Genomic DNA, 11,701 nt, shown 5'->3' on the forward strand with positions numbered 1-11,701 from the left:
TTGTCCTCAGGGTCTCCCGGTTCTCCAAAGCCTCTCGAGCCGCCCTGCCCTCGCCATGCTGCGCCTGCTGCCATGGCTCCGTACTCTGACCCGGGAGAGCGTGCGGCCCGGAGTCCTGCAGGGCCTGGCTGCTGGTGACAGGAGTGGGGCCGGGATGTATCCCACCTGCTACTGTGCAGGCAAAGCTAAGCAGCGGGCTGTGCTGCTCCCCTTGGACCCCTATGGCCATGGGCTGCTGCACACCTTTCCCCCGGATGCCTACAGGACTCGAGGCCATGGCAAGAGGAAGAGCTGGAACTTCATCCACGAGAAGATGAGTTATGACACCTTCTTCACAATGAAGCGTCTGATAGAGCGCTCGCGCAGCGTGGGAGAAGTGCTGCGGTGGGTGACACAGAACCCCAGCAAGGTGTCTGCCAGCCACTACCCCATTGCCCTGCACAAGCTGGGCCAGCTCTTGCAGCAGCAGGGCCAGGCCACGGTGAACGGGGAGAGCCGTGGGCCTGGCCAGATGCTGGAGCAGCCGGAGTTTCAGGCGCTCTGTCAAGCCATCATCAGCGGCTGCTCCAAGTTTGATAATTTCAGCATCGTCAACTGCCTGTATGCCGCTGCTGCGCTGGGTGAGTGTCACAGGCTGCTTGCATGGGGTCACTGGCAGAGGATGGGGGAGGCGGGCAGGGCAGCAGGACACAGGCTGTTGCTTGGGTTTGTGAGGTGAAAGGAGAGTTTGCTGGTCTGTCTACCACAGGAGAAGGAAGGATGTACCAGAGCAGGAGCTGGTGTCTGGATGTGTGTGGATTTACGTGTAGTGGTGGCTTTGTGGCAGATGAAGCTGTGCTCTTTGAAGGAGGAGGTAGCAGGAAGGAAATCAGGTAGACTGCTTGGAGAGGGGGGCTCGGCTGGCTGGAGCACCTGGCATGTTGGCCTGAAGGGCAGCCAGCACTGCCTTGTTGGATAAACTGCTCCTTGAGTTTTGTTTCAGTCCCTGAAAATCAGCAAACATCTGAGCATCGAAGTGTGAGACACAAGATCTTGGCTAAACCCTTTGCAAGGCACAATCCCTCTGCCATCAGATATTTAATATTCAGAAGAAAAGATTCAAGCCAGTTTGGGTTCCTGTGTAGCAGTCTCTGGGCTGCCCAACAAGCTGTGTCCAAGGGGCTCCCCCTTTGCTGGGCCCTGAGGTCCCTGTGGATTCTCCCACCTGTGAGGAAGGAATCTGGTCTGGCAGTGTCCTGTGACAGCAGGTGCCTGCCCTCCCCACCCTAGAGGTTCCTGCCAGCTCCACGCTCTTCTGTCCCACACACATGTCTCCTGCCATTCTGTTTGCGTTTTTTTTTCCACCTCAGCCGCATGCTGGGCTGAGGCCTCGGCCGAGCTGCGTACGGAGACGCCCGGTCCTGGCCGTGGGTTGATGCAGTAACTCTAGATCCCGCTAAAGGGAGGAGGGGAGAAGTTTCTGCTCTTCCCCCCTCTGTTTCACGTCGTCTTGTGTTTGTTGACACTGAACTCTGGGCTGCCAGGCGCCTCTCCACTCAGCTGAGCTCCCCCCGGCCTGCTCTGGTTTTGACCCACACTTTGTTCTCCGTCAGTTGCCCTTCCCTGCTCACCACGCTTACCCGCTCATTAATAAAAATGCTAACCCGCCTTTTTGAGGCCTTTTTGAAGGAACAAAGCAACTGCTCAGACCAATTCTTCACTTTCCACCTTCTGACTGATTTTTGATTAATGATAAAACGCAGCAACTTACCCCATGCTGCTTTAGTTGCTTTAAAGCCCTTTTGAAAATTGAAATCTTGTCAGCTGGCTTAGGAGACCAGTGGGCTACCAGGGCCTCATACAGCGCATAATGCTTCATGCATCTCCTGAAAATATCTCTCCTGACACGTGAAGGATGGCCTTTGCCTTTTTTTGCAACCGCGCTGTGTGCCTGGTCTCTTGTCTTTCCGTGGCTGAATAATACATCCAGAGTTGTAGGAAAGTATTTTCCCCAGGAGCTGAGTTTGAAAGACGAAAGCTAAACTAGAAAATGGGAGAAAGTTAGAAATGTGAAAGGATTAACTCCTGTTGTACATGGACAGATTTTAATCTTGGTAATGTGTTAATGCCTAACTTTGTTTTCCAACTAAAACTTTTTAAAGTACTTTTTGAGGTGTGTAATTGATCTGTAAGAAGTTTGAGACTTAAGAAATAAACCTGGCTTTTGCAGTTGAATGAAACGTCTCCCAGTTTGGTGAAGTAGGTGGGAATAATCCAAGAGTTTCAAATTACTTTTTCCAGGGTGCGGATGCACTGATGTTCTGGTCAGGCTTTGCCAAACTGGTCCTCTTTCCTCTTTCCCTTTCTCATTTTTGGTTTGATCGCCAACAGAGCAAATCTGTCCTTCTCCAGCTGTAGTCTCAGGCCTTACAAGGAGGGTTGTGCCTAGCGAAGGTGAGAGGTGGGGTCCGGGTGTCCCTAACCCCTTCCCTGTTGCAGGCCTGCCTGGGGAATCGCCGCTGGTGCGAGTGCTGGAGGACGAATCCCGGAGCCGCCTGGGCCGCTTCAACCAGAAGGACGTTTCCATGGTCTTCAGCAGTGTGATGAGGCTGCACCCGTCCAGCCCCCACCCCCTGGTTGAGTCTTGCCTCAGCAGCTTGGAGCGGCACCTGGAGAAGGAACGTCACCCCCAAACCCTCTTCCTGCTCCTCTCCTACTACCGGCTGCGGGCGCAGGCGCTGCAGGGACACCCGGCCTCCGACCAGCAGCTGATCAACAACCGCAAGATCCTGCGCCTCGTCAGGCACACGCTGGGGCAAGTGAGTGCCATGCGGGAGCACGAGCTGGCCCTCTTGGACGAGATGCTGGCTCTGTGCGCCCAGGAGGCCAACAACAAGGCCCTGGAGGCCATCTTCAGCTCTCAGCTCTTCTACGAGAACCGCCAAGAGCGATTCATCCGCAGTATGGCAGGTGAGGGCAGGGTCTGCCCAGGCAGGGTCCCGGCCTTGCCTGCTGTGTCAGCCTCTTCCCCAGTGCGGGGGCACACTGGGTGCTATCTGGGGATTTAACAGCCTCAGAGCCTCCTTTTTTGGCCCTTTTTTTTTGTGATGGCACCGGCTAGGGCCTTGCTGGGCCTGCAACGGTGAGGCTGAAACAGGAGGTGCTCTGTGTTGTGGCCACCTTGTCACTGACTTCCCAGCCTAATGGGAACGGTCAGTGTTAGGTTAATGGTTGGACTAGATGATCTTCAAGGTCTTTCCCAACCGAGGAGATTCTGTGATTATAACCCTTTTTTGGGGGGCTGTGAGCCTACCTTACATGGAGACTGAGCACAGGTTGCTTGCGGTGGGGTTTCTACAGCAGGCCCCACGCTGTTGTGTGCACATGCCAGCCGTGCCTTCTGGGTGCGCAGGATGGGACTCTGCCCTGGCCCCTCACAAACCCTGTAACTAGATGGTTTCTGGAAGCTGCCTGGGTTTTGTGGAGAGATGGCTCTGCTGCCTGGGCCTTCTTACCTCCCACCTGCCTGTGCTGCCCAGGCTGTAGTGGCTTCTGGAGAGCTGCAATTCGGACAGATATCTCTGACGGATACCCTGCTGTGGTTTGCTCTGTGCAGAGTGGCTCCCCAGGAAGGCAGAAAACCTTACCCCCTATACCATGGCCCTCATCGCCAAATATGTGGCCCGGCACCGGCTGCGTGAGCCGCGGCTGCTTGATACCATTGCAAACTTTCTCCTGAAGCGTGGGGAGCAGCTTGACAGCAAGGTGAGCATCCTCCCCAGTCTGCAGGGGATGTCTGGGGCTGGGGGAAGCCACGTCCCTTCTCTGCCATCAGGCTGGGGCATCTCTCTGGGGACCCACCAGGATGCACCCTGATCCTTACGGGTTGTGGGAGCCTGTTTCTGCCCAGCTCTGGGCAGGCCTGGGCCTGACCTGTCCATCCTGCTGCCTGGCCTGGCCTGACTCCCTCTCCTCCTGCCTGCAGGTGATCCAGAAGCTGGTTTTTCCCTTCAGCCGCATGAATTACCGCCCATCCAACCACAGTGAGCTCTTCCCCAAGCTGGAGGCCATCCTGGAGCAGAAAGCTGGCAGCTCGCCCCTGGCAACCGTCAACATCCTCATGTCCATGTTTCAGCTTAGCCATTTCCCCCAGACCGTCCTCCACCAAGTCTTCTCCCCAGCCTTCATCACCAATGTTATGAGTATGTCCGGCCTTTTCCAGGGCCAACCCAGCCATTGGAACTCAGGGCTGGGGTGGATTTTGAGAGCCTTGGGCAGAACAGACTTCCCCTGGGAGTGCAGGACCACCTTGCTGGCAGTCAGCGCCCACCTGGGACGCATGGCTGGGTGAGAAGGGTCTAGCCAGGTCAGATCTAGCCAGGCTGGGTCTAGCCAGCTGTCTTCTCCCTACAGGCAGCCCCTACGCGCTGATTGTGCGCCGCTACCTCTCGTTGCTGGACGCGGCAGTGGAGCTGGAGTTCCGTGATTACAGCGGCCCACGCCTTGACCCACGGTACCGTGTCCTTATGTTCGAGCACGCCCTGACAGCTGACGAGGCCAACAGAAAGTACAGGTCAGTGGCAGGCGATGTGCCAGGAAGGGAAGGGAAGGGCTGCCCCGGAGTGGGAGAGCATGGCTGGGAGCATGGTTGATGGCCCCCCCCACTGCCTGTCTCTTGCAAGTGTCACCTGGGACACAGGGTCTGTCACCTTGTTCCGGCAGGATCCCAGCTGAGGACAGTGCTGGTGTAAAGGCCTGTATGCCAGGTCTAAAACTTGTAGAGGAGCGATATAGAATCACAGAATCAGACAGGGAAGGGATCTCACCCCTGTATTTGTCACTGGTGAGGCCGCACCTTGATGACTGGGTTCAGTTCTGGGCCCCTCACTACAAAAAGGACATTGAATGACTCGAGCGTGTCCAGAGAACGGCAACGGAGCTGGTGCAGGGTCTGGAGCACAGGTCTGATGGGGAGCGGCTGAGAGAACTGGGGGGTTTAGTCTGGAGAAGAGGAGGCTGAGGGGAGACCTCATCGCCCTCTACAGCTCCCTGAAAGGAGGGTGCGGAGAGCTGGGGATGAGTGTCTTGAACCAAGGAACAAGCAACAGGACAAGAGGGAATGGCCTCAAGCTGCGCCAGGGTAGGGTTAGACTGGCTCTTAGGAAGCATTTCTTTGCAGAAGGGGTTGTTGGGCGTTGGAATGGGCTGCCCAGGGCAGGGGTGGAGTCCCCATCCCTGGAGGGGTTGAAGAGTTGTGTTGACCCAGCACTGAGGGATCTGGTGGAGTTGAGAACGGTCAGTGTGAGGTTAATGGTTGGACTGGATGACCTTCAAGGTTTTTTCCAACCGAGATCATTCTGTGATTCTGTGATAATTATTTAGGCTGGAAAAGGCCCTTAAGATCATCAAGTCCAATGCTGCCAAGTCCACCATTAAACCATGTCCCTAAAGTGCCACGTTTACAAGTCTTCTAAATACCTCCAGGGATGGTGACTCAACCAGTTCCCTGGGCAGCCTGTTCTAGTGCTGGACAACCCTTTCAGTGAAGAAGAATACGCTGGTGGCATAGCAGTATCAGGAGGAGCTTTGCTGCTGAATGAGCTGAAGTGTGTTGTGTTCTCTCCTTGCCCCAAAACAGCAGAGCCCAAAGCTAAAGACTCTCCTTAATTTTCACTCCCGGGGGCCTTCACATCTGTGCGCAGATGCATTCAGAGGGAGAACCTGGGTTGGCAGTGCTTGAGGGGCCTTTCCAAGCGCATCCTCTGACTCTTCTTTTTTTTCCCCTCAGTTACAAGGGGCTGGTGGCTGAGGCCCTGCGGCAGCTGGTGGGAGAAGAGTGCTATCGGCAGGACGAGGTGCTGCCCCCAGGATACTGCACAGGTAGCCTGGCTGGGTGCCCTGCTTTGGGCCAGGACTGTGGCTCTGGGGAGAGGGGGCTGCCAGTTGGGATTTGGGTGGGCTGTGGGTGCAGCAGAAACCCTGCAGCTGCCTGGGGGAGACCTGAGAGTGGGAGGTTATTCAGGGTAGAACTAGATTTGGCCCGTTTGTGGGGAGGGGGGGTGGATCTGGAGGCCCAGCACTGATCCTTGTTCTCTCTCTGCAGACTTCCTGCTGTGGATTAACCGCTCAGGCACTGTGCTGCCCTTTTCCCGTGTTCCTGCGGCCTCCAAGGCTCCCTCTGCCCACACTACAACCTCCCCCGCTGCCATTTCCTTGCGCTCAAGTGTCCTGGCCCTCACCTCGGACTTGCAGGACTTTGCCCCCTTTGCTCCAGAGACACCAAGCAGCCCCCCAGGCTCTCGAGAGAGCAACCTGGCTGGGCGATTCTTGCCCACACTTTGCCCTGCCCCGGGGGGCCCCTGCTACCAGCCTCCCTCGGACTATTACTGCAGCCTGAGCAAAGAGTCTTCCCTGGAGAGCCAGGGCAGCTCCACGTTAAGCAGCCCATCCGAGTGCCTCTCCGCGCAGCCGGCTGGCACCCCTGACTGCTCCCCCAGGGGCACCTCCACAGCCACCCTCTTCCAGTTCCCCATCGGCAAGATTCTGGAGGAGGAGGAGGAGGCGGAGGCGGCAGCGGTAGCAGCTACCACTGGCTGCCCTGGGCACGATCACAACTGCTTCCAAGGGGAGCAGGCCCAGGAGGAACCCGAGGAAAGGAGCCCACCCCCCAGTGAGGACGCCTGCCCTCCGCCCTCCCCGTGCCGGCCCAGCCCAAAGCGAGGCCCTGGTGATGGGCCACAGGGAGCCGAAGAGATCCAGAGGTACCGAGCTGAGCCGGCCCGCGTCCCCCCTCCCTTCTGCATCCCCTCTCCCTGCATGCCCAAGGCAGGGGTGGAGTCCCCATCCCTGGAGGGGTTGAAGAGTTGGGTTGACCCAGTGCTGAGGGATCTGGTGGAGTTGGGAATGGTCAGTGTGAGGTTGGACTGGATGATTTTTGGGGTCTTTTGCAACCGAGATCATTCTGTGATGACACTGGCTTTAGCTCCTGCCCCCCACCCCCCTGCCCCCTCCTGCCCTGTGCTGTCGCACCCCTGTCCCTGCCACCCCTGAGGCCCCAGGGTGGGCATGGCGAGGGTGGGGGGTGCTGCCTTTCATCTGCCAGCTGTTCCAGGGGCATGGTCACTGCTGTTGCCTGTAGGTTCTGTGGGGTGGGGTGACGCTGTGCTGCTCCCCCCAATTCTGTCCTCTGCAGGGTGGTGCTGTCAGTCAATGACAAATGGCATTACTGCCAGAACTCTGACATCCTGGTGGGCTCCCGAGCCATGAGGGACAGGCACTTGCGACTGCTGGGCTACTGTCTGGTTCAGGTAAGCAAAGGGGGGCTGCCGCTTTCCTTTCCCCACCTCCCCTTCCAGGCAGAAAACACCCGTGACCATGCAGCAAGATGGGCTGGAGAGCAGGCATCCACCCCGCCGCAGTAAACACCCGGTGGGAGCCATCCTTCCACGCTCACTGCTTGCGAGAGGAAGCAGTGACTCATCCTCATGCCTCCTTTTTTGCCCTCCCCCCACCCCAAGACTTCTTCCACGAGCCTTGGCAGAAATCAGGGACAAGGACGGTGGACGACAGCCCCTTCCAACCCGACCTGGGTGCTGGGCAGTGACAGGGAGAAGGGGAAACTGCCTCAGCCTGGGCCCCGCAGATGTGGCAGCGGTGTCGGTGTCGGCCGCAGGGCCTCAGGGTAGAAATTGTGCAGGGCCGTAGCTCAGGCTGATTCCCTTTGCTGTGACCCCAGCTGTTGGTTCTGCAGCGTGCCTCTCTCGCTGCTGTGGGTGGAGGTGAGGCCAGGCAAACCTCCCTTCGGTGTGTGTTTCGGAGCCCTGGCCTCTTTGGTGGCAGCCTCTGGCTGGTCTGTGGTGAGAGCCGTGAATGGAGAAGCCCTGGAGGCTTCACCACCGCCTTCGCAATTGTCTTTGGATTTCTCGGGGAAACTTCACATGTTGTTTTAAGGTGTGCAGCTTCTACAAGACCATTTGCAAGGTGAGTTTTAGCTTGAGGATAGATCTTTCTGAGGAAAGTGAGTCAGGAATGCAGGTTTCATATTCCTGTTTACTTCTCCACTTCAGAGGTCACCTGAATTACAGTCATAGATCTACCAAGCAGTTCCATAACTATTTCTTTAAAGCTTCTTACCTCCCCTGCTGCTGACAGTGCAGTGTGCCAGCACGAAGCTCCTCCTAATTTCATAATTTGCAACGTACATAGTTCAGAAGCCCTTTGTTTATGCATAGCTTTGCCAGTCCTGTGACTCAAGTTGTGGTATTTCCTTGGAGATCCTGACTCGCAGAGCGGCAGAGCGGGACCGACTCTCCGGTGCAGTGTGCCCTGTGTCTCCCTCTTTGAGCCTGTTCATTCTTCACACTTACAGCATCTGGGGCCAACAAGCTCCAGGCAGGGCTACCTGCAACAAGCTCTGTTTTAAACCTGCTGTCTGGTCAGCCGACATGGTACTGCCAGATCTGGTGCCACGAAGAGCAGCTCTGCGGTTACCTTCTTGTGGTTGTAGAGGTTGCTTCCCTTTGGCCACCCCTTTGAGACGAAGAGCCCCAGGCAGTTCAGCTTCTTCCTGAGTTGAAGCTGCTTCGCAGCTCGGTGGTTGTTCTTGCTCTTCTCACTTGAGGTTTATTTCCTTTTCTTCTGACACCTTTACAGCATCACAGAGCAGTTGAGGTTGGCAGGCGCCTCTGGAGATCATCCAGTCCAACCCCAGCTCAGCTAAAGCGGACTCAGTACCACGTCAAGTTTTGAACAGCTTGGCAATAGGTTGCTTTCTGGGTAACTTGTTCCAGGCTTAAGTCTGGTGCTGCTTTACCCTCACAGTAAAAGAGGTTTTTCTTATCTTTGTGGGAGTGGGTGTAGCTTTTTCTTCAGTTCAAATGGGCTTTCTAATACTCTAGGTTTGTGCCTGCTGCCTCTGGGCACTGCTAAGAGGCTCTTGTCTTCTTTACAACCTCCCATTGGGTATTTGTACACACAGATAAGACATCCCAATCCTTTTCTTTTCCATCTCTGTCAGCCTCTTCTCACCTATCATCCCCCTAATCATCCCTGTGGCCCTAGACCCTCTCCAGTCTGGCCACGCTGTGTTTTGGGGGGCCCAGCACTCGAGTGTGTCTCCCCAGTGCTGAGTAACCGAGAAGGATCGCGGTGCTCTTTCCTCACACAGCTCAGGATGCTGTCGGCTGCCATTGCTGCGAGGGAGCACTGCTGGCCCCCGTCAGGACCCTCACTCCCTTTTCTTTAAAATCACTTTCCAGCCGGTTGGCCCCAGCCTGTGCTGCTGTGAGGCATCAAAACTGTGACCCTTTTTTACCTGGGGGCCATTTCTCGGCCTGTTTGGGTCCTCCTGAAGAGCAGCACAACTGGCTGGTGCGGTGGCTGCTCCTCCCCGTTTATGTGCTGTCCGCAGCTGCACTCGGTCCCGTCGTCCAGGTCGCTAATGAGGATGCTAAACGATGTTGGCCCCTGTACCGACTCCTGGGGTATGCGGCGTGGGGCTTGGTCCAGCTGGACACGGTGCCTCCGTTCACAGCTCTGGCTATTCAGCCTTCCTTATATTTAATTTAAAGCCTTCTCTTGTTGGCTGCCGCGTTGCCGTATGTCTGCTGGACAGGCGCTGGGCTGCCTGTCGTGTCTGGCACGCTGCTGAGCTGTCTGGGTATGTCTGGGTGACTGCGCCAGGGCCGTGCTCCTCCTTGGATGCCGTTGATCTGTAGCAGGTGTGGATTTGTCAGGGCTTTCTTCCAAGACAGCCTGCTCCTTCCGTGGCATGACAGGCTGCTTGTGCCCAGCCCCTTCCTTGCCTGCATCCTCCGGTTGGGCCCGTGGGTTGCTTTCCACCCTTCTGGAAGTGGTGGGAATCCTCCTGCCCTCCCAGACCCTCCACTCTGCTCACAGATGCTCTTTTCCCTGATGGTCCTGACTTTTTATTGACAGCCAACTCTCTTCCCTCAGAAGTTCAGAATTATCTAAGTTGGAAAAGACCTTGAAGATCATCCAGTCCAACCATGAACCTCACACTGACCGTTCTCAACTCCACCAGATCCCTCAGCACTGGGTCAGCCTGACTCTTCAACCCCTCCAGGGATGGGGACTCCCCCCCTGCCCTGGGCAGCCCATTCCAACGCTCAACAACCCCTTCTGCAAAGAAATGCTTCCTAAGAGCCAGTCTGACCCTGCCCTGGTGCAGCTTGAGGCCATTCCCTCTTGTCCTGTTTCTTGTTCCTTGGTCCAAGAGACTCATCCCCAGGTCTCTGCACCCTCCTTTCAGGGAGCTGTAGAGGGTGATGAGGTCTCCTCTCAGCCTCCTCTTTGCCAGGCTCAACCCCCCTGGTTTCTAGGTAAGGATGTGCTCCTTCCTTCCCAGGATCCTCCCCTGAAAAATGACCAGATTTACCCTTCCCACAAACACTGTCCTGGTGCTCTCTGGCACTGCTCCCTTCCAGCCCCTTTGGTCAAAGGCACTTTCTTCTGTGCTGTCGATCCTTCCATTGTGTCGGAAGGATGAGTCCACAGAGCTGGGTGCTGAGGAAGGGAGCATAAAGCAGTGGAAGGAGGTGACTGCTAGAAACCTTTGAGTCAGACCCATTGCGCCGAGTACTTGGTTCCCTCTCCCCGGGCAGAGTTAGCCGCTGCCTTCACCTCTGGCCTGTGTGGGACTGTCAGAGCAGAGCGCCTGCCCGCAGCCTCTTCCCTGCCTGCTCATCCGTGGTGGTCACAAACAGCTCCTGGATCCCACGGAGTGCCCTTGTCAGGATCTGGCCTTTCTGCGTCATCCCCACGTCACTAGTGTCTTCCCACTCTATCCCTCCCCCCTGCCTTTCTCAACAAGATGGGGATAAAAAGTTTCTTCCTCTGCAGGTCCCACTCCATGAGCATTGGCGGTGCCTTAAGAGGCACCACCTGGACCAGGGGAGCTTCCAGCCCCCCCAGGTTGTGTCCCCCCAGTCCCTGACACCCCCGGGGAGGGATCACTGGTGGCAGCTGGAGTTTCTTCTTATTCCCTGTGGATTCCTTCCGGGGGCAGGGGGGGCTGTTGCTGTGGCATTTTGCCATGCCGTTGGTGCTCCCAGCCTAGCATGTGGCCTGGTGTGCATCTGGGCTGGGCTGGGGGGGCCTGTGGAGGTGTATTTTGAGACTGGGTGTTTTTATAAAAAAAAAAAGTTGCTGCTGGGCTGTCCCCAGACAGTGACAGAGAAGAAGGGGAGGGACAGGGCACAGGCCCAGACCCCTGTGGGTGCATCTGTCTTGTGGTGTCCCTGGGCTTGTGGCCCTTCGGGGGGTTTTCAGCTGCAGCTTCACGGTTCACCTTTCCTGGGGGAGGGGAGGAGTCTCGGGTCCCCCACAGCATCTCGTACCAGATCCCCTGGGTGAAGGGAGGGGGGTGGTTCTGGTTTTGTTAGTCCCAGTGCTGTCGTTTCCTGACAGACCGGGGTTAAAATGATGTGTGGGGGGAGAAATGGGTCTCTGGGCTCAGCTTGCTCCCCCAGCCCTTCTTGGGGGGAGCTGCTGGCTGCCCACCCCCCCCGGGCTCCCCCACCCTGTGCAGCAGCAGAGGGGCTGGGTTTTGCTCTTCCTCCCTCCCTGGTGGTTGGCAGCTGGGCTTCAAGGTTGGTGTGAGGCTTGAGAGCTCCACAAGTGCGCTTGGTTTGGCCCATGGCAGGGATTGGGGGACAGGGCTGCCTGGGGGGAGCCATGCCCCCCCTCCCCCCCTTTCTCCAGG

General features: G+C 56.9%; 1 protein-coding gene across 1 annotated transcript; it reads left to right on the forward strand.

Annotated features, from left to right (window-relative positions):
- Positions 1-10: 10 nt before the first annotated feature.
- FASTK (Fas activated serine/threonine kinase) lies at positions 11-10,025 on the forward strand. Its single transcript, XM_026843977.1, has 8 exons — positions 11-620; positions 2,479-2,949; positions 3,596-3,744; positions 3,965-4,181; positions 4,393-4,552; positions 5,768-5,859; positions 6,083-6,740; positions 7,172-10,025. Exons 1-8 carry the CDS (start codon positions 56-58, stop codon positions 7,398-7,400), a joined length of 2,541 nt encoding a protein of 846 aa, XP_026699778.1. The 5' UTR covers positions 11-55; the 3' UTR covers positions 7,401-10,025.
- Positions 10,026-11,701: the final 1,676 nt, after the last annotated feature.

Source organism: Athene cunicularia (genome assembly GCF_003259725.1).
Source record: "Athene cunicularia isolate RWA chromosome 2 unlocalized genomic scaffold, athCun1 chr2_part2, whole genome shotgun sequence".
Taxonomy (NCBI): domain Eukaryota; kingdom Metazoa; phylum Chordata; class Aves; order Strigiformes; family Strigidae; genus Athene; species Athene cunicularia.